The sequence below is a fragment of the Petaurus breviceps genome, unplaced genomic scaffold (assembly GCF_028583685.1).
Source record: "Petaurus breviceps papuanus isolate PSGF00001 unplaced genomic scaffold, PetGlider_PUasm1.0 90686, whole genome shotgun sequence".
NCBI classification, from domain to species: Eukaryota; Metazoa; Chordata; class Mammalia; order Diprotodontia; family Petauridae; genus Petaurus; species Petaurus breviceps.
Window position 1 is genome coordinate 1,724,720 of NW_027187309.1, and position 21,154 is coordinate 1,745,873.

Sequence of the window (21,154 nt, forward strand, 5' to 3'; positions counted from 1 at the left end):
GAGGGCAGAGTACTAACTCCAACCAATGCTTTTCTTGATAGAAGCCAGAAACTGAACTCTCAGACCACTACACTTTGCCTCTGCTGTTCTTCCTGGTTCAACTCCATGAAATAAAATGCCCTCACACTAGTTACTTTTTGGTGTCCATTCCCAACATCCCCCCTCCTTTGGTGTATTGTGTTCGCCCTTTAGATTGTAAGCTCATTGAGGGCAGGGACTGATTTACTTTTTACTCAACACTTAGCACAGTGCCTAGCATATCACAGTCACTTAATAAACATGTGTTGGATTGGATTAATCCAAATATGTGTTGAGGAAGAAGGGTAAAGTAGTATAATCACTTCTTTAAAGAATAGGAGGTTAAAGCATTGATCAATATATTCAACATTACAACTGAATTAGGGCAAAGACCCAAGTTTTATTGAATATTGTTATAATCAGAGTGTGCAGGTAAATGTCTAATAACTGGCTCTCTGGGGAGAGAAATGTACACATAACACATTATAAGCTTAATCCACATTATTAATATTTTCACTATCACTTTCCATAGTATAGACAATTAACAAAACAATAAATCAAGACCTTATTTGTAGCATTTGTTGATTTCTGGCAAATGCTAATACAGAAAATTTTATGATCAGCTCTCATAAGCCATTTTGAGCAGGTTCCCCACCCCTGCATATAATCATGTAGGAATCATAATCATTAAAAAAGATATTTTTAAAACCCCTTTATCAATATGGCAATAATAATAAATTTAATTTTTATGACACTTTCAGGGTAACAGAGTACTTGTTTCACTTCAAATTAGGACACCCAAATATCATCATCTCCTGTTTACAAATAAGGAAATGGAAGTAACTTGCCCAGAGTCATATAGCTAGTTGGTGATAGAGCTTGGATCTGAACTCAGATCTTCTAAGTCTTTCCAGTGAAACACAAAGGTACAATTGTCATTCTTAACCAAATTAATTACAGTTACACTTCCTGCACTCAGGAAGCTCTAAGTTTGACCTTGGGCACCTAGATATTGGTATTGCACAGGCAACAAAACAAATATGATGAACAACTATATATTAACTTATCTAAGGGATAAGGACAGAGACAATTGGATAAGTAATTTCCCAGATGAGGAAACTCCCTCTACCAAGCCAGGTCATTACCTCTAACTCAAGAGATTTGCCTAGAGCACTGAAAGGTTAAATGAATTGCCAAGGGTCATAATCAAAATATTTCAGACTTTAATTCAGTTCTTCCTGGTTTCTAGAATAGTTCTCTGTGCACTACTCTATACTGCTTCACATCTAATGATATTAGATAAAAGCAGAGAAAATGGGGCATTTTAGCTCAGACAGGTTCTGCCCCTATGCTTAGAAGTAGAATCATTCTAACCCATAATTTTAGTCAAACAATTTTCTGTGGTCCATTTCCCCACTAAAGTGTCTTGATAGAAATTCAGGAGTGGGTGCTCAGATCATGGCATATATAAAATTCTAACTGACTGATTTGACCAAAGGTTATGGTTGAAACGATTTCATAACATCCCTGCTACCATGCATGTAAAGGACATCTCAAATCATTCTCATTTGGTCTGCCGGATCTGACAAATAAGGTGCCTGTAATGTTCTCCCTGGGGTTTTCACTTAGCATTTGAAAGAAGTAAAGAAGACAGCAAATAACAAGTAAGAATTAATGATGCCCTAAGTAGGTCTGTGTTTTGAGGCATGTCTGAAGAAAGCTTTTTTTTTCCAAGAAACTTTGATACATCCTCTTCTTCAGAATCATCCTAGTCTTTTTAGTGGAATGATTTTATTTAGCAATTTAAGACTTTAATGCCCTGTGTTCATTTGTATTGGTCACCCCTGACTGCAGTCCTCTCAAGAAAGCTGATATTTTGGGGCTATTTTATAGAGAGAAAAAATTAAGTATGAGACACTTAAATAACAAAGTCATTGAGACATAACTTTGAAAGGAGTTATAACTTTGCAAAGCACAGGAAATGAATTTAAAGATGTCTTTAATTCCAAATTTTCAAATGACAGAAACAATTTTGAAAGGAATATACTCAAGTCATTGATGTAACTTATTTTCTCTGATCTCTTGGCCAGTAGTCAAACCTTTACCAATCTCCCCTCTACCATTTACCCCACCAAGAGATGATAAGTAATTTAAATTTTTATGATGAAGCAAATATTTGGTGCATTTTTATTCGCCACTTGTTACAGTTTGCTGAGTGACCTTATTGAGCTCTGCTAGTCTTTGAACTATAATAGCCCATACAGAATATTAAAAACAACCCACAACTGTATCTCTTCATTATTATGTTCCATAGGCCTCCGTTTCTTCATTTGTAAAATGTGGGAGGCTTACTCTAGATCAATGATGTCAAAATCAGATAGGAATAGGCACTGTGTATAAGGATCCCTGCAGCTTCATGTTGACTTAGAAAACCACATATTAACATTATCTATGTTCTCTTGTATTTTTGTTTATTTTGTTAAATATTTCCCAATTACTATTTAAACTAGTTAGGGTCAAATGCAGCTTGCCTAGCCTACATGTTTGACACCTCTGCTCCAGATGACTCCTAAGGTTCCTTTTTGGTTTTATATCCTATAATTCTATTATCTGTATGCATAATTAGTTATTAACATGTGTGCTTGCCTTTTGTTGTCTAAATCTTCACAGCACTCTCTTATAGCACCATATTTCATGGTCTTTTCCTCTTCCTAGTACCCCTTTTATCCTAATCAATACTTACTCAGGTTCAATTCCTCCTTGCATTTCCCCAAGATCAATCTCTCCTGCAAGCATGCAATTATCAGCCAATTAATAACTACTTACTTATTGCATTTTCTCTACTTCCCATTGAAAACCTCCATGTGCGTGATGGTAGAAGATGATTCTTAACAAGTTCCCTACATTGATAGAAGAATAAAGAGGAAGAGAAGGAGAAGAACAAAGTCTGAGGTATAGCATCCTCCTAAGTTCTGGGGATACAAAAAAGAGGCAAAAAACAGTCCTTGCCTTCAAGGAGCTTACAGTCTAATGAGGGAGACAACATGCAAATAAATATAAGCAAAGCAAACTATATTCAAGATAAATAGGACAATTAATAGAAGGAAGAAAATGGAATTAATAAGGTTATAGACTTTCTATAGAAGTTAAGATTTTAGTTAGGACTTTTAAGGAAGCCAGTAGTTAGAGCAGAGGTGAGCACTCCAGGCATGAGAGACAGCCAGAGAAAATGTCTAGAACCAAGAGATGGAGCATTTATTTGTGAAACAGCCAAGAGGCAGTGTCTGGATCAAAGAGTATATTTTGGGGTGCAAGGTGTAAAAAGAATGGAAAGGTCAGAGGGACTAGATTATAAAGGCCTTTGAAAACTAAATAGAGCATTTAATATTTGCTTCTGGAGGAAATTATAATAAATAATAATAATAATAAAGTTTAATATAGCACTTAATATATGCCAAACATTGTTCTAAGATTTAAAATTATCTCCTTTGATCCTCACAGCAACCCTGTAATATAAGTATTATTATTATCCTCCTTTTATAGATAAGGAAAACTGAGGCAAATGGGACTTAAGTGACTTGCCCAAAATTAAAAGACTAGTATGTATCATAGGCTAGCTTTGAACTGGGGAAGAAACACAAATTTGTGATTCTAGTTATAAATTCCACATAATTCAATGCATTCCTAGTGAAACCAGAGGTTTACTTGTATGCCATGGCACATCATTAGACTAGGTGATCTCTATCACCCTTTCTAATTCTAATTGTTCATGAATCATTGTCCTTTTAAGAGGCAAGAGGAAACAGCTTAAATGCTACATCTCACTATCAAAAAAGGAAGTTATGCAGAAGCATGCACTTGAGAAAATGCAATACTTTTAACAATTCCTCACTTCTCTCTGATGCAAAGGCCCATCTTTTCAACAAAAAACATACTCCTATTGCTATCATATGGTTGCCAATCTTGTCAAACCAAAATCTACAAAGAATAAAAAGTCACACAAAGGACAATGGAGAAGTGTATTGTGAATACAAAGAGGCTTGAAGATGCAATCATCATGACAAATAGAGGTATTAAGGATATCATGAAGGAAAAGTTTGGTGAAAAATAGAGTTATAGTGCAAGCAAGGCATAACAGATGGATAATTTAAGTTTTCACTTGGCACCAGCAAAACGTAAAATGGTCTCCACTATTTGGGTGGACTTTCTCTATGGGATCTATAGAATAGCATGGATGAGAATTACAGAATGGGATGGCTTCTTCATCGAGTTTAATGTCTGTCTTACAATTTTTCTCTCCTCCCAGATTTTTACTCTCTTACTTAACATGTTGATTCTTCCTCAAATAAGCTCAAATATCCTTCAAATAACCATTCAGTTCTTCAAATCGAATCACCACCCATGAGTTACTTACTCCTCCATCCCACCTCAGCCACACACAAAGATGATCATCCTCTTGATCTTGCCACCATCCACAAATGTACTACCTCCATACCCAAAATGGGTATGAGTAATTCTACAGTATAAGATCAACAATGTCTTGTGCCTATCAAGTGCCAAAAAAGACATCATCAAGTGATGCTACTGGGCATGTATCTCAAGGAAGTCAAAAGCATAAATTTCATAGATAGATAGATATAGAAATAAACATATCATATATATATATATATGTGTGTGTAAGTGTACAAATATTCAGAGTAGTATTGTGTGGAGCAAAGAAACTGGAAGCAGAGTAACTACCCATTAATTGGGAAATCACTGGACTAATCATAGAAGATGAATGGAATAGAATACATTGTGCTATAAACAATGACAAATATGAGAAATTCTGAGTAACATGGAAAAACTTGCATGAAATGATACAGAGCAAATAAGACAGACCCCGAACAATATATACAACGGTTACAATAACATAAATGAAAATAATACTAAAAGTCAATTGAACTTGAATTAGTTGTAATAGCAATCTTGGTTCTAAAATATACCTCTCTCATATTTGTAGCAATTCTTTATGGAGAATTACAGGTTTTAACTATTATGTACACTGTAATACTGAATCATTTTATTGGTCAACTTTGCTTAAATTTTAAAATCTAATAGGTATGTGTATCATAAAATGCATGTCATAGAAATATATGAGACCATTAAATTTTAATATTTAAATTAAAAGACATTATTTATTGTAAGTTTAACTAGGAAAAGAAAGGGTCTAGGTAAGAGTAGAGGATAAAAGATAGACCGTGCTGGGATTGCACCAATGAAGTATTCAAAGAAACAAAGGCTACTCAGAGCAATGGGTGTATAGTCTATAGAGGATTAACAGAAAAACATTGACAAAAATTATCCATGATGAGAAAGCATGGAAAGAATTATTCATGATGGGAAGGCATGGATAAGCTGTGACTATAATAATGGAAGGAGGTCCCACGCCAATTAACTCATGAATTTATTGGCATATTGAAATATATTCTTAATAATAGTATGGATCAAAGAACCTAAACATATTTCCCAATTTCTATTATTGTATAAAACTGACTGCCACCAGATGTTGTGAAAGTAACCTTGTATCGATTATTAAATATAACTGAAGTTTATTGTAATTAAGTATATAGTGTACATCCTATACACATGTGGATTTCTGATTATATGACACACTATGAAAAATTAGGACACCTGTAGCACAATCTGATCATATCCTTCAAAGTGCCATATTCTAATCATATCCTTTAAAGAGTAACTAAAGCTATAAGGAAGGGTCCATTTCATGGCTGGAGGAACTAAACAGCATTTGAGGAAGATATACTATCTATAAAGCTGCTATGGTTCTAGCTTTCTCAAAGAAGCTGAAGAGCTGTGCATCCTCTGCATAGCCAAATATTTCAGCAAGGCATTGAGGCTCAAAACCTTTTTAGAGGGTCCTGTTACATAGTTTTCTCTTTATTGATCTTTGGCAAACTCTAAATTTCTCACTGTTGGCATGTTGGCCTGTCTCAGCTCAATGCCATAAAATTGTCTTTCCCATATTTTGTAGTGCTTGAAAATGTCAGTAAAAGAAAATAGATTTTTTTAATGAAGCTTACAGAATATCAATGAAATATCAAATGACTCCATTAAATGAAGCCCATGAGTTCCTAGAATCACAGCTTCTAGCACTTAGAAGATCAACTAGTCTCATCTTCTATCTTCAGGGAAGTAGGATATTTTTATCATGAAGTCACAGATAAAGCAACTGAAGCCCAGAAAACTGAAGCGATTTATCCAAGGCTATATAATTAGAGTAGTTAGTGGCAAAGCTAGGTCTGGAACACAGCTTTTGTACTTCTCAATCCTGCACTTTTCCAACCCTAATGCTGACAAGTTGGATTTCCAAAGATTTGCTGGCTACTTATCCCCTCAGGGTTGTAGGGGTGTGTGTATATGTGTATGATATAGATGTATGTAGGATATATATAAATGTATTTATGCACATGCCCATATATGTATATACAATAAACATTTATTAAGTGTCTACTATGTTCCAGGCACTGTGCTAAACACTGGGAATACAATTAATAAAAAGAAAGATGAGCCCTATCCTCAAGGAGCTTACAATTTAATGAAGGGATACAACACATAAAAGGAGACAAGAAGGTAGGGGGGTGAGGAAGAATAAGACACCAAGGGATATCTTACTCCACCAGGGAGTATCTTGTTCCTCCAGGGGACATCTTGACCATGGTCAGTGGGAAGAGGGTGTTATCTTGTTCCATGGAGTTGAAACCAGAGAGGGCAGTAGACATGGAAGTGAAGGAGCCCAAAAGTCCAGTTTCTGCCCTCTATAAAGGAAAGCATGGGGAAGAGTTTGTTACTTCATCTTCCAGCCCTCCAATCAAAGGGAAGGAAAAGCTGAGAGAGGTAGAGTCAGTCAAAGCTTGAGTTAGCAGCATAGTATTGAGATTAGAAGTAATGAGCTTAACCTGGTAGGTCATCTGGTTCAGTAGAGTTGAAACCAGGCGCATAAATAAATCATACATACACACACGTGTGTGTGTACATATGCATGTGCATATACTCGTGTTGCCTTGTGTGTACTTTTGTTGTTTGTGTATATGTATATGTTCATTGCATTGTGTGTACATGTGTGACTGGTTCCCTTTCCAGCACATGAATTAATCTGCAAATTGAAAATATAGTTTCCGATAGTACTCTGCTTCAAAGTTATTTGTCATGTGTGGATAGTAAAGTGTTCTAGAGACATTAGTTGTACAACACAATATTGGGACTGCTTTCATGGAGCTTTTAATCTAGGAGAAGTGATGGAATATGTGCATAAATAATATCCAAGCAGCTTGGCAGAGGAGATGTAACTTCAGTATTATGAAGGCCTGGGTTAGTTAGCAACTCTGTCAGACTATAAATTTCAAAAGAGATACCAACCTGCATTGGTAGAGAGAATGTACTCACCAGGAAGTTTTTTCTACCAGTAAAATCATAAATTCAGTTCCTATATTTATATATGACTATACAAAGTTCATGATTGTTTGAGAGATTCAAAGTGCTATGAGATATTGAAACATGCAAATCACCTCCAGATAAAGAGGTGATTGCCTCAGTACAGAATGAAGCTTTTTTTTTGGGGGGGGGGAATATAATTAAAGTAAGAATTTGTTTTATTTGAGTGTGTGTGTGTATACATAAACAGGTTTTGTTTTTCTTGCTTTTTCAATGTGTGGGGGCAGAAGGTAGGAGGGAGAGAATTCAGAATTAAAAATAAAATAAAATTGATTTTTTAAAGTGCTATGAGAGATCAGAGGAGGGAGACATTGTTTCCATCTGGAGGCACTAAGGAAGACTTCCCAGAGGAGGCAGCATCAGAACTGGTTCTGAAAAAATGGGAAGAAAAAAATGAGCAAAGGCAAGAAGATACTCCTAGAGCAGTAGGATGTGCCAGAATTGATCTTTTCTTTATACAACAAGCAAACTTACCCTATTGTACATGAGTATCTTTTATTTTTACCACTTCCATTGTTCATGAAAATAGACAATAGTTGATTTATATGTACCTAGTTTGCCATGTGTCAGATTCACTTTACAGACATATGAAAAGAATGCTTTTATGTTTAGTATTCCTTGACAGATGTTTCCTTATATTTCTCTCAAATATAACCTACACCAAATTTGTACTCCTTTTCTAAGTTGGGCACAGAAGTCATGTGTCTAAAACTTTAAAGAATGGTTTTATATATCTAAGCAGCTGAAGATAGGAGCATAGCAAAAAAAATTTTAAATTGCATTGTACATTTGTTTTATTTCCATGAAAAAGCACAAGAACAGGGTCATGAGCACATAGTTAAGTGAATAGCTCTAGATATATTTGCAAGTAGAAAAGGAATACATTTGAGTTGAATTCCAGGAAACCCCTTCTTTTTAAGGTGACTCTTTTTCATCAGTACAGCTTCTCAAACTCAATTTCCATTTGAAGATACTACTTGTTTGAATAATGTGGACATTGTTTTAAAGGCACACATTTTAGAACTGCTCACTAGAAAAGAAATATTTTCATGTTATGCTAGATTACAGATCATTCACTGTGCAACCTAGACTCACATCTGAGGTAGATTTATACCAGTAGGGTTCAAAGTCAGAGTGAGTCTGAACTTACAAAAGTAGTTATGAAATGCCTCATGCATATGTCTCTAGATAGAGAGCTAAATTCTCAATTATGGACCAGGGTTGAGCTACCAGCCCTATGCTAGGAAAGGTCCCTCTCTCCTGGGACCCTCTCAGCTATTCATTCCAACACCAAGCAACATAAGGATGGAGTTTGTCAACAGGTATGTATGAAAAACAATATAAAATCTAATAAACATATTTGAATAAAATAAATTTAAGAAAAACCTAAATAGAAATACGTTTGGCATAGGTTAGGGCCTACCCAATCTTCCTCTCTTTGAATGTTTGTTTCTCCTCTAAAATACAATCAGTCCCTCAATCCATCCATTCAGACAGAGATCACCTCTCATGGTCCTACTGAAAGGAAATGGTAAAGCAGCCCACCTCTGCCAGTGCCTTGGGATAACTGCCATCTCTCCCTTGTCTCCTCATTCTCCTAAAAAATAACCTAACAAAAAAAACCCTCCACCTTAGAGTACCCTAACACCAACACACACACACACACACACACACACACACACACACACACACACACAATTTGTGAGAGGTTAGTTACGTCTCTTCCCAAACTGAGAAGAATTACAAACCCCAAGGGGTTTGGTGACCCATGAGTCTTTTGCCAAGGCTTGTTACAATATATTCTTTAATGTTCTGAAATTATCTAATTCAATCTCTTTATTTCACAGAGGAGGATACCAAAGGTATAGAGGTGGAATGAACTGTCCAACATCACAAAAAACAAATGGCATAGTAAGCATTTGAAAGCAGGATCTTCTAGCTTAAAATTCAGGGTTAATTCTTTTAAACTATGGTATAAGAATTGTAGTAAAATTTGATTAGTTTATTTCTCATATACCTACAGTTTCATTAGATCCTCTCTTACCTGCATATAAAAGTATATCTTTCTTCCTTTTCTAAACCAGATTTATCATAATTTAGAAGTCAGAATAAAGACATATATGAAGTCTATGTGTATATTACACACATATATATGCATCTACATGTCTCTTTTGTATATATTTACATACATATATGTATATATTTATATACACATACATATATATGTATATATTTACATACATATATGTATATATTTATATACACATACACGTACAGGCACACAGTGCCCATTGTGGAAATCAATTTGATTGATATTATTCTCATTTTAGGTATATATTTTGGGTATAATTGGGTATATATTTTCCTAAGCCAAAGGCAAAATTCTAGAATTTTTGGAAAGACACTGGAGGAGGAAAGTGCTATTACAAAACATAGTGTCTTTAAGTACTATAATGATTTGAATGCAAAGATTTATTTTTTACTACTACTATAAAAATTCAGCAAAAAGCTACAGGAACCTGAAAGGAGAAGCATAGTAGGAAATGGGAATAAGGATAATAGGAAGGAGAAACTGAAGAAATATTGTAACAGGAATAGACCACAGAAGGAGAAAATAGGATTTGGGAAAATAGATCAGAATTCTGGCACAGAGGAATTATGTGGCAAGATTTTAGGATTTTAATTATCCAGACATTTTATGAACCTTTCGTTGTCCAAAGTATCTAACAAATTCTTGGCTTCCCTTAATGATAACTTCTTTCTTCAAAAAACAAAAGAAGTATCATAAGAAACCTCTATTCTCCATCTGAGTCTACCCAAAAAGGAGGAACTGTTTGTTGAATTAGAAAGGAGGGAAACCAGAAAAGAAGTCATTTCTTTGTAGAATCATGATAAAGAAAGAGGGAAATGTGTGCACAGTTGGAAAGCATATTAAATTTTTGGATATCAAAGTTTAAAGGATCCAGGGGAAAAAATGGTCTACAATTCTACAAGAGAAGGTGACTCAGAAAGAGTGGGAATTTCAAGAATGAAATGCTAATTTCATAAAGAGCAATTCAATAAACTAAAAAATGGTAGTGTGACCCTGGGTCACATGCTTAACCCTGTTTGCCTCAGTTTCCTCATCTGTAAAATGAGCTGGAGAAGGAAATGACAAACACTCCAGTATCTTTGCCAAGAATGTCCCAAAACAGGGTCATAGAGTCAGACACAACTGAAAAGACTTAACAACAATTGAGTTCACAAGACTATACTGTATTAAGATCAGCTGAAGAAGTGGGTACATTTACCCTGGAGGAGTGACAAAAGTTATCTTGAAGTATTTGAAGGTTTATCACGTGAAAGAGGAACTAGGCTTCTTTCATTTGGCCTGACAGGTGAATGCAGGAACAATGAGAAGAAGCTGAAGAAAGAAATATTCAGGCTCAACATAAGAAAAATATCCAAAAGTGAACTGCACTGCCCCAAAGAGGTGATAGGTTCCTCTTCACTGAATATATTGAAGCAGAGGCAGAATGGTATTAATTATTTTTCAGTTATTGGTTGAATCAAATGTTCTCCAAGGTCCCCTGAACACCCAAGATTCTGTAATTTTCTGTCTCTGTAGTTCACCCAAATAATATTTTTAGCTGGTTTATTTTCTTCCTAAATCTGCCTTTCCTCTCTGAATCTTCTATTGTCAATTAGCAGAATTCATAAAAATATAAATGCCCCTAAAGTCTTCTCTTTTTTTGTCCAAGACTTAATATTCTTTGGCAATGCTTCTCAGGTTACTTCTATTGATATCATTTTGCTTGCTTGAATAAATAAAAATTAGTACTAATTATCAGTTTGAAAATGTTGAGCAGGCTTTCTGTAACATGTCGATAAATATCCTAAGAAGACAGTTGACTTTTCCATTGTTAATAGGAGACTGATAAATAGTTGCCTGGTACCCCTGAAAAGGGAGATTTTAGCTATTATTATTTCATTCTTTTCACCTTTACCCTCATGGATAAACTCTCATTTACTGGCATCTAAAATCCACAGAAACATTCCTTGGAAGATAAAAGGCTACTTCTTCCTGATTGCCCATCTAGAGGAGTTTCATATCTATCACAGTTCTGTAACCCCAAAGACCACCTCTCTTGTGTGAACCCTCCAGAAAAGCTGTCCCATATTTGAGGTAATTCTTAGTCATTACTCTCTCAAAACCATAGCTCATAAGATTCAAATAATGTCTTCACTTATATCATGCAGTTATAGAACACAATCATTCTAAACAAAAGACATTTAATTAAATCATGTAGCGATAATTGATTTAAAAGGCTCCCCGTGTATACACAAAGTACACTCTCCCAGATTACTACACTACAAATAGTAAGAAGGAAGATGCATGAATAAAATACAACCAGGATACATACATAAAAGGCACACACATTGGGAATACCTATGGCTAGGAAAATATATATGTAGGGCATATACAAAGAAGTGTGTGTTTGGCCAAGGTACATACCTGATTTGGGTACTTCATACTTCCAACAGTGTAGGGGAAAAATTACATCTGGATTCAGAAAATCTTGGTTCAAATCCTGATTCTTCTACTGTAACAATCTAGCTATATGACTTTGCACAAGTCCCAAGTTCTGTAGATGACACTGTCTTCATCTTTATTAAGCTGAAGGCAGGTGGTGCAATGCTAGCTAGATGACCTTGGTGAAATCATTTTAACCTTTATTTCCCTCAGTTTCCGTATCTGTAAAATGGGGGGAATAATTGCTCCTGCCTCTCAGGGTTGTTGTGAGGCAGAGAAGAGCTACATTAGCATTTCTTTTCTGTAGGACCATGAGAGATGATCTCTTATCTCAATGTGAGAATGTGCCTGGCACATAGTAAGACCTACATAAATGATAGTTATTATTTGAGGTGGGAGAACTGTACTCCTTTGTTAGTCATCATCCCACGCTCTCTTGGTCACCAAGCTTTTCTTTACTACCACCATCTTATCTTCTCTAGAGGGTCACCTGTTCTTAGCAAGTATACATTGTCTAGAAAGCCTCTCCCTCTTCTTTGTCATAGTGATACTATATCACACATAGGTAAGAAGGCAATGTACTCATGTTAAGACTAGGTCTTGTAGGACAAACAATAATCTTTATTTTGAAAACAGTTTAGCCCCATTTGCAGCATATCATTTAGTATAGTTTTGCTTTTACACATTTAGCCAAAGGAAAGTTATGATTAAATTTTTAAGTATGCATATCTCATTTTTAAGCCAGAAAAAAATACTTCAAAGAAGCTACTGAAGTAGGATTAATTTCAAAGATACTCTTCTGAATCAGCTTATATTCCCAGAAAAGTATATATTTTAATATCCATAGCCATTTATGTAAGCAATCACTTTCATTCATTCATCTTCATGTACTCACTAGATTGTGACCCTGGACCAGACAAGTCACTTAACCCCTCTTTGCCTTAGTTTCCTCATCTGTAAAATAGGGGTAATAATAGCACCTACTTCACTAGGTTGTTATGAGGATAAAAGAGATCATAATTATAAAGCACTTAGCATAGTGCCTGGCACAAAGTAAGGGCTACTATATAAATATTAACTCATGTATTTTAGGACTTTTGGGCAACTCTGGTGCTTCAGGTTCAAAATTAGGATGAAATATGTGCAGACTATATAATAGTTAACAAAAGGAAGTCATAGCATAACTAGTTGACTAAACAAGGATAGATCACTGATTCAGTTGAACAGGGCCTCCTTGCCTCTCAGTTGGCCATAGTGGCACCCAGCCAAGCCTGAGGATGCTAATCCTGCCTTTCCATGGGCTATCTTGCATACTCAATGTCACGGGCATAACCTCCTAAGACAAATCTCAAAGATGGTTTCGTTACCTTTTAAGGAAAAACTAAGGTAGCTTATATTACAGATATTGTTCTTATAATATTATGCATGGATCCTGTCATCTTACAGGCTTCCTGTTGCCTACTAAGTTCAAACTCCTTTCTGGGCATTCCAGACTGGGTCCACAATCTGGGTCCAACCTACTTTTCCATATTTAGCTCAAACTACTACTCTCCACATACACCTGTGGCTCTAGTTAAATGTGATTATTTCTCATCCTCAGTATACATCCAGTGCCTTCCTACCTAATAATCCTACCCCAACAATTATACCATATCTCCTCTACCCATTTAAATTCCACCTGCTTTTTAAAGTGGGGCAGCTAGGTAGCCTAGCAAAACAAGCTTAGAGTCAGGAAGACCTGAGCTCAAATCCAGCTTGTACTTAGTCATTTGTGTGACCTTGGGCAAGTCACTTAACTCTGTTTGCCTCAGCTAAAGAAGGAAATGGCTAATCACTCCAGTATCTTTTCCAATAAAATCCCAAAAAGGGTCATAAAGAGTCAGATAAAATGGAATGACTAAAAGCAGCAGTTTTAAAAGATCACTTCACATATTGCCTCTTCCAGGAAGCCTCCCCATATGTCTTCCCCATATGCATTTTCTCATTCATAAAACTTTGCTAGGGCAATTATCATGTATTGTTTCATGCTATGGTATATGAGATAATGTTATAATTCAGAGCCCTGCACAAAGTAGGCATTTAATAAATGTATATTGATTCAAATTGAATTATATCATTTGTAATTTGGATATTTTTCGTATGCTCTTATTAAACTCTAATCTTCGTGAAAGTAGGAAACTATCTGTCAAATATAGTCTTTGTAAGCCCCTCCACACCTATCACAGGAATGTGCACATGTCAATACACAATTAATAAACATTTATTAATGGAATAAAATTGATTTTTGTACAAAGCTATTGTAGAGTAATTATCTATTGGCTAACATTCCTAATACTATTGTTCAGTAACATCACACAAATGTGTGATGGCAAAATTCATGGCAGAAGATTGTTCAAAGTATATGTCAGGGCTCTAAAATGTGTGTTTGTGTTTGTGTGTGTGTGTGTGTGTGTGTTTCTTTTGTGCTGTAGCAAAAGTTTTCTTATAGCACAACAATTCAAAACTTATGAAGCTAATTTGAGAACTTATAAAAAATTAAACTTCTTTTACATGTAACGTGAAGATAAGTTTAAACTTGAAGTGATTATCTTTTGTTTTGGGGAGGTGGAGGGCATATCATTAGTTCCTAAGTGTATTATTTCAATGAAGTAGTTGTTTTTCTTTGGACATTCTAACTATAAAACCTATATAACTGGAACTCAAGTAATCAAAATTCTAAATTAAATGGATTTTTTCCCTGCCTTCCAGTTTTAGAGGAAATGGCAAATCAAAAGTTATATCAGAGACTTCATTTAAAATAATATTAGAATTTTTTTTTAATTTCCAAGGGTCATTCTGGGGTCAAGGCACACAACTCTATTTCAACCGATGTTGTACATATACTCTTGTACAGTGAAAATTGATGGTTCAAAATCATGACTCTGAGGCACTATGAAATCTGCAGTCAGCAAATAAAAATGAAATTATGTTAATTCTTCTTACTAAGGCAAAAAAGTAGCTTCATACATTTTAAAGTGCTTTTCAACATCAAGGGATTAAACAATAACAAAGGTTTCTGATTAACCAGAAAAGCCCATTTTAGCCAGAACACTCTTTTCCTGGAACATTCCAGTTAAGTAAGATTTTAGTATACTTCCACAATCAGAATTCTAATATGGCCAAAAGGTGGAAGGTTGGAGGAGGAAAAGGATAAATAAAATTGTATCTCTTTTTCAGGAGGAGCTGGGAAAAAATCACTGTGACTGTAGAAGTGGATTTAATTTTTCAAAGCGCATTCTTTCCTACACCTATTGTGTTTAGCACAATAAAGCATTTGTATAAGTGAACAGAAAAACATAGTCTGAATTCAGAGCTGGTGTGTTTGCAAAAGCATAGACACATTTTTATGATTCTATCACTGATGTTGGGCCTGAATCCAGGTGGGTAGTTTACCTTAATGCTGCATGAGTTACAGATCCTGTCATCTGCTCCTATTTGGAGCAACCCTAATTCCACTTTTCTGGCTATAAAGTGTCAAGCTCAGAAGTAATCCGGAAAATCACCTCCATTTATTACAGGAAATGAAACTCAAATTTGCAAGTGTTTACATCAAATATATTTACATAAGGGAAAAATACTTATAAATTGCTCAATTTCAGCAGCTTCTTAAAATGGGATAGAATGACCGTTCTCAAACTGTAATTTTTCCTTGACATTTATGGACTTTATTTTCCTCTTCCCTTCTTTCTCTCTCTCTTAAATATAGCCAGAGCTACCTACAAGCTGCAAGTGATGTGCCTGGTGGTCACAATCTGGATCCCTCTGCTAACTACAACTCTCCGAAATTCCGCTCCAGGAATCAGAGCTACATGCGGGCAGTGAGCACTCTGAGTCAGGCCAGCTGCGTTAGTCAGGTTGGCGATTTCTTTTTACTGTTTACCCAAACCACAAAGCCAGATTTTATTAGAAGTTTTCTCTCTTAATAGTGAAAGCTCTTCACTGGCCACTTAAGTGTGCCTGAAAGGAAAGACTATTTAAGAAGTACTTTTATTACTGATTGATAACAATTGACAGATTTTTAAGGCTGGGGTTTTGATGTTTGTTTTTTATTGTATTATGTTAATATATTAGTCATCTCTCCTTGGCTCAGAAAATACAACTGATGAGTGAACCATCATTATATACACAGTTTCCCCTCTTCTTCTTCCAGGGATGTTTTAGTGATAAAATGAGGGGATGATGTGGCAAAATAATGTTGTGTCATTGCTTTGCTAGGAAACCAAAATCCCCTCCAGCAGAATCTTTCAGGACAGAATCTCTGCAGGCTCAGCAAATAGAGTTGAAGATAGACTGCTTCATTTTCATTTGTACAATAGGTTTCAGTTTCGATCTTTATATGATTATCTCATTATCAAAGTGAGGCTGTTTTTTGTTTGTTTGTTTGTTTTTAGGGTTTTTTTGTTTGTTTTTCCCCCAAATACTTTACTATCATTTAAAATATGCTTCCAATGGGTAAATAGTGAAATTCTGGCTATGGCACCATGATCCAAATGGTTAGACTTCTCATATTTATGGTTAGCTGACAGAAAGATTACTCTATTTTTCCATTTAATTATGCTTTTTAAGAAAATGCATTATATGAATTTTTATAAATTTAAATTTTCACATTATGCATTTAACATTATAAATTATTATACTTAAACATAAAAGTATAATTTATGTTTATTTTAAAAAATTATTTATTTAAAAAAATAAACACAAAAAGTACTTTCCCTACTTGTCCTTGATCAAGTGATCAATCAAAAGCATTTATTAAGTGCCTATTATGTGCCAGGTACTGCACTAGACATTTAACTGTTATCAATCTCTATTTAACCTAACCCTGACTTCCCAGGAATACTTTCTTTAACTCTTTCTCAATCCTTAGACATGAGAAGCTCTTCCTAAAAAGAATAAATAACATTGGGGGATCATTGATCTAGACACTGGTTAATGGGAAGGATTTCAATGCTGTAAATCAATGCAAGGAGGGTTTTCCAGGTAGAGGAAACATCAGATACAAAGACACACAGAGATAGGAAAGTATGGTGTGTATTTGGGCATTGTGAGCTTAAATATTCAAGAATGAAAATGAAGTGGTAAAGCCCCAATAACAAATCTATTCATTTGCCCCCAAAAAACAAAAAAAAACCCCAACAATAACTGCTTTTAGCTTGGAGGTATTTCCTAGGGACCATTAATTGAAAATTCTGTTGATATTCATAATGCCATAATAGATGACTCAGAAAGCTATTGACAACCTACTTCACTGCCCAGGCCACTTCTGTCTATTGCTCTTATGATAACTTATTTTCTATTGACCTTCCTCAGCGTACTGTTAGATCTAACAATCTGACCTTGTTTAGAAAAGCACCCCGAAACTTTGTTTTTGATTCTATGAATAACATGCCCTCAAGTTTCAGAGAGAACTGAGCATTTTCTCCCAAGTTTCCTTTCTCATCCTAATGTTGTTGTTTTGTTTTGTTTTTTTAACTCAATTAGGTATACAGACCATACCTAAAACTTTCTGGAGTACAGCCTCTACCTTCCCTATGCTCTTTCTATTTGTTGGAGCCCCCTCTTCTTTCCTAAACTTCCTACCCCTATCTAGCTAGTTTCTACTACAGAGCATTTCATTTGTTCATCTTTTCTTCCTAAACTATGAAAGACAAGCCGGGGGAATGGAGGGGAAGAGGTGTTAGTTTTGGGGTCAGGGAACCTGTATATCCAAGTTTTGCCATTTGTGTGGCCCTGAGGAAGTTAACACCTTTGTTGGTTTTAGTTTCCTCCTCTATAAAATGAAAGGGTTGACCTTGATTACTTTTAAAGCTTCTTCTAGCTTTAAAACTAACGGAGCCCCATGACCTCCCTATGAGATATGGGGGTGATTAGGAAGATAAAGTGGGAGGCTATGTTATACAACAGAGTAAAAAAAAGTGTTGAAAAAATGGTTGTTTCTTAAATTTTGGCATCTCAGGGCAAGAGACACTTTAACAACTATCTTCAGTCTCTGGGCAGTCCCTCAGGGAGGGAGAATACTGGGGCCCAACTAAAAACTAGTTGTATCCCCTTCTTTCATAGAAGTAATATAACCATTCAGTCTTTTCCAACATTAAGGTAAACTCTCAGGTTTTAGAAGGCTTAGTACAATGCTTCAGTGCTTAGCATAGTGCCTAGAACATAGGAGGGCCTTAATAAATGTTTATTAACTGACTGACAGAAAGTCATATTAACTGATGATATGCATTCAGAGTATGTATCTATGCCTAATATGATGGGCAACATCCTTTTGGCTCAGCCCTTTGGTAATCAAAATTCCTCCCCAAGAGGTTTGATCCTTGCACTTTATTCCCTTAAATGCAAATAATTTCCCTGTTCAATCCCTCCTGTATTGGAAATGTCTTATTCCTAATCTAATGATGAATGTCTCTGGGGACTAAAAATCATACATAATAAACCTGGGGAAATGTTCCCCTTAACATGGTTTGTAGGATTTAGGGTCTGGAAGAACCTTAAAGATCATTTGGGTCAATTCTCTCATTTTACATATGAAGAAGCAGTTCAAGAGGGCCAAGGCAACACACACAAAGTCAAAAGATAATAAGCGGTAGATAAGATCTGAGCCTAACTCATCTGACTCAAAACCCAGCATTTCTTCCACTATACTCACTAAGATGTCTAGCTTTACCATAAAGCAAATACTTTCAAGATATCTTAAGGTCAGTAATACAAACATCTGTGGAAGTATTTCCTAACTAATTATTGGATTTTTTTAATTTTTCCCAATTAAACTTTTTCTTTATTAAATCTACTTAGAAAAGTAGTCTTCAACAGAACCAAAATTATCCTAAACCCATCAGTCATTTACTCTTCTCATGATGTTGAAAAGTATTTAAAAAAAAAGAAAAAAGTTAATATAGCCTTTTATCTATGCAACTTGTATCTCTTCTCACAAGATATTTTTACCAGCCACCCTGGAATCTGATTAATAAATTCACTGACAAATACAGTCATCAAAATGATTTGGGCTTCTGTCCCAATTGTACATTTCTTCCCATTTACTTCTGGGAAGGAATTTTCTCCCATGAGCTAATTCTATTGAATCCACAATTTTGTGGCACCAGAGCTCTAGAGAAGGACATGCTCAAGAGATTTGGGGTAGGAAAAGAAACCTAGTAAAGATTTCACAAGCCCATATTAAAATACTCTTAAGAGCTAAGTTGTAGAGAATGGCATTCCAAGGACAAAGTTGAGATGGGGCAACAGTTCCTGAAGACTTCACTGTATGTTCAATGGAGATCCTCCAAGAAAAAAAGGCAGAAAGGCCCAAGCTGTAACAACACCACAGATTTGTAGTATGCAGTTGATATTAGGTGAATGCCTCCAGAACTGGTACAGAGTGACTTGCAGGTCAGGGTGATACCTGCATTCTTTTAACACTATCCTGACATCCTTAAACCTGTTGGTCATAAGCAGAAACTGGTTTCGGGTGAATCGTCCGACTTTGAATTTGCAGAGGTCTTTGAATTCATAATAGATCTGCTCTTCATATACCCCAGGTCACCTCCTGACTTTGAGGATAAGGTTGGGTAGCTAGCTGCTGGGGGAATCTGGGCCAGAGAAATTGATTTTAGAGATATATGCTCACATAAGATTCACCTGATTCACATAGGATCCAGCACATCAAGAAATTGAGGGAACATGGGCTCCAATCTCATGCCACCAGTTGATCTATATAGTAGTAAGTGTGCCACCTTCAAGAGAACTGATCCACAAAGGAAGGCATCATAAGCTGCTTCATGAGGGTATTTGATCTCAACATATTTGATACACTCGCTTGCATGGATGATTACTGGACAAGAATTCTTAGCGGGATTCAGGTCACTGTTTAGGACTTCATAAACTTCCAAAAGATTTAAAGCTCTTGGCAAACTTAGTTCCTTCCAGATCTCTTTTGTCACATCCTTGGTGTCTATGAGGACAGGAAACAAGCCATGGATGTTCAGCTTAAAGTGCTCATAGGATTCTGGGAGAGGTCTGTAGAACTTTTCATGAAGATGCAGAAGATCCATCACCATATTATGTCCCACAAATGCTTCTTGGCTTTTACCAGCATCTGGAAAAAGACAGCCAAACCCCGGGCAGAGAGGAGAATCTTCTCTCTCCTGCAGTCATCGTGGTCATGAGAGAAGTTCTCTAGACACCCAGTGGTACTGTCTGCTCACTTTTTTTTTATTAGCACCCCTTTGTCTTTCATCAGGGTCCACACTGTAGGGAGAGCCTGCCTCAGTACCAACTGTACCTCAAAAGCCTGGAACGCAGTTATATCAGGAAGGGTCATCCAATCTCCTTCTTGTGCCATCTCCAACCAACAAGTTACCTCATCAATCACCACCTTCATTTGGTCTTTGTTCAATGTACTACGAACTTTCCAATTCCCTGTTAGAAGGTCTTGCTTAATTTTCTTCTCCTGTTCTTCATTCATATATTAGATCCCATTTTTGAGGAACTTGTTAATCAAAACCATATTGATTCAAAAATAGAATACTAAAGGCCAGGAAGGAGAACTCTGAATCCATAATCCCAAGTGTGGTAGGGAAGAGGAAGAAGTTATATGAATGGGCTATATACTTGTTTGATTTTCTTCCTATACTTGAAAACGTTGACAATCCAATCTGATATACTATAAACTGCTGAATGCTTCACTTGGTCTTTGGATACCACTCTACTGGTGAGTCAAAGAGACCTGTTTGCTGGCCTTTTGGAAAGATGGACTTCAAGCCTGTTAATTCTATGTCCAAACCCAGAAAATCGAAGCCCAAGATGAGCTCCTCCAGCAGGGGCAGCTTCTGCTGAAAGCTGTCAGAGCCCAGCTCCATGTGTGTGCATTGAGGCCTGCCCCACAGGCTGAGGCCAGAGACTCTCAGCTACTTAAAGGAGAAGCTCCTCCAACCCGCCCCCGCCCCCACCTGCCAGCTCCCCCAGGCCAGGGCAGGGCAGTATTTTTTAAAAATCCAAACAGGGGCTGGTAGGTGGTGCAGTGAGTAAAGCGCCGGCCTCAGAGTCAGGAGAACCTGAGTTCGGTTCCAGCCTCAGACACTTAACACCCCCCCC

At 36.2% G+C, this 21,154-nt stretch overlaps 1 protein-coding gene and 1 pseudogene across 3 annotated transcripts in view; one reads left to right on the forward strand and one right to left on the reverse strand.

The window, feature by feature from the left end:
- Positions 1–21,154, forward strand: part of DLGAP2 (DLG associated protein 2) — a 1,288,940-nt gene that overhangs the window by 1,144,323 nt on the left and 123,463 nt on the right. For all 3 annotated transcript variants that reach the window (XM_069065393.1, XM_069065392.1, XM_069065394.1), the window contains one exon: positions 15,768–15,915. In XM_069065393.1, coding sequence (XP_068921494.1) covers positions 15,768–15,915 — 148 coding nt within the window. The remainder of the gene's footprint in view (positions 1–15,767; positions 15,916–21,154) is intronic.
- LOC138144097 (poly(A)-specific ribonuclease PNLDC1-like) lies at positions 18,906–20,919 on the reverse strand (annotated as a pseudogene).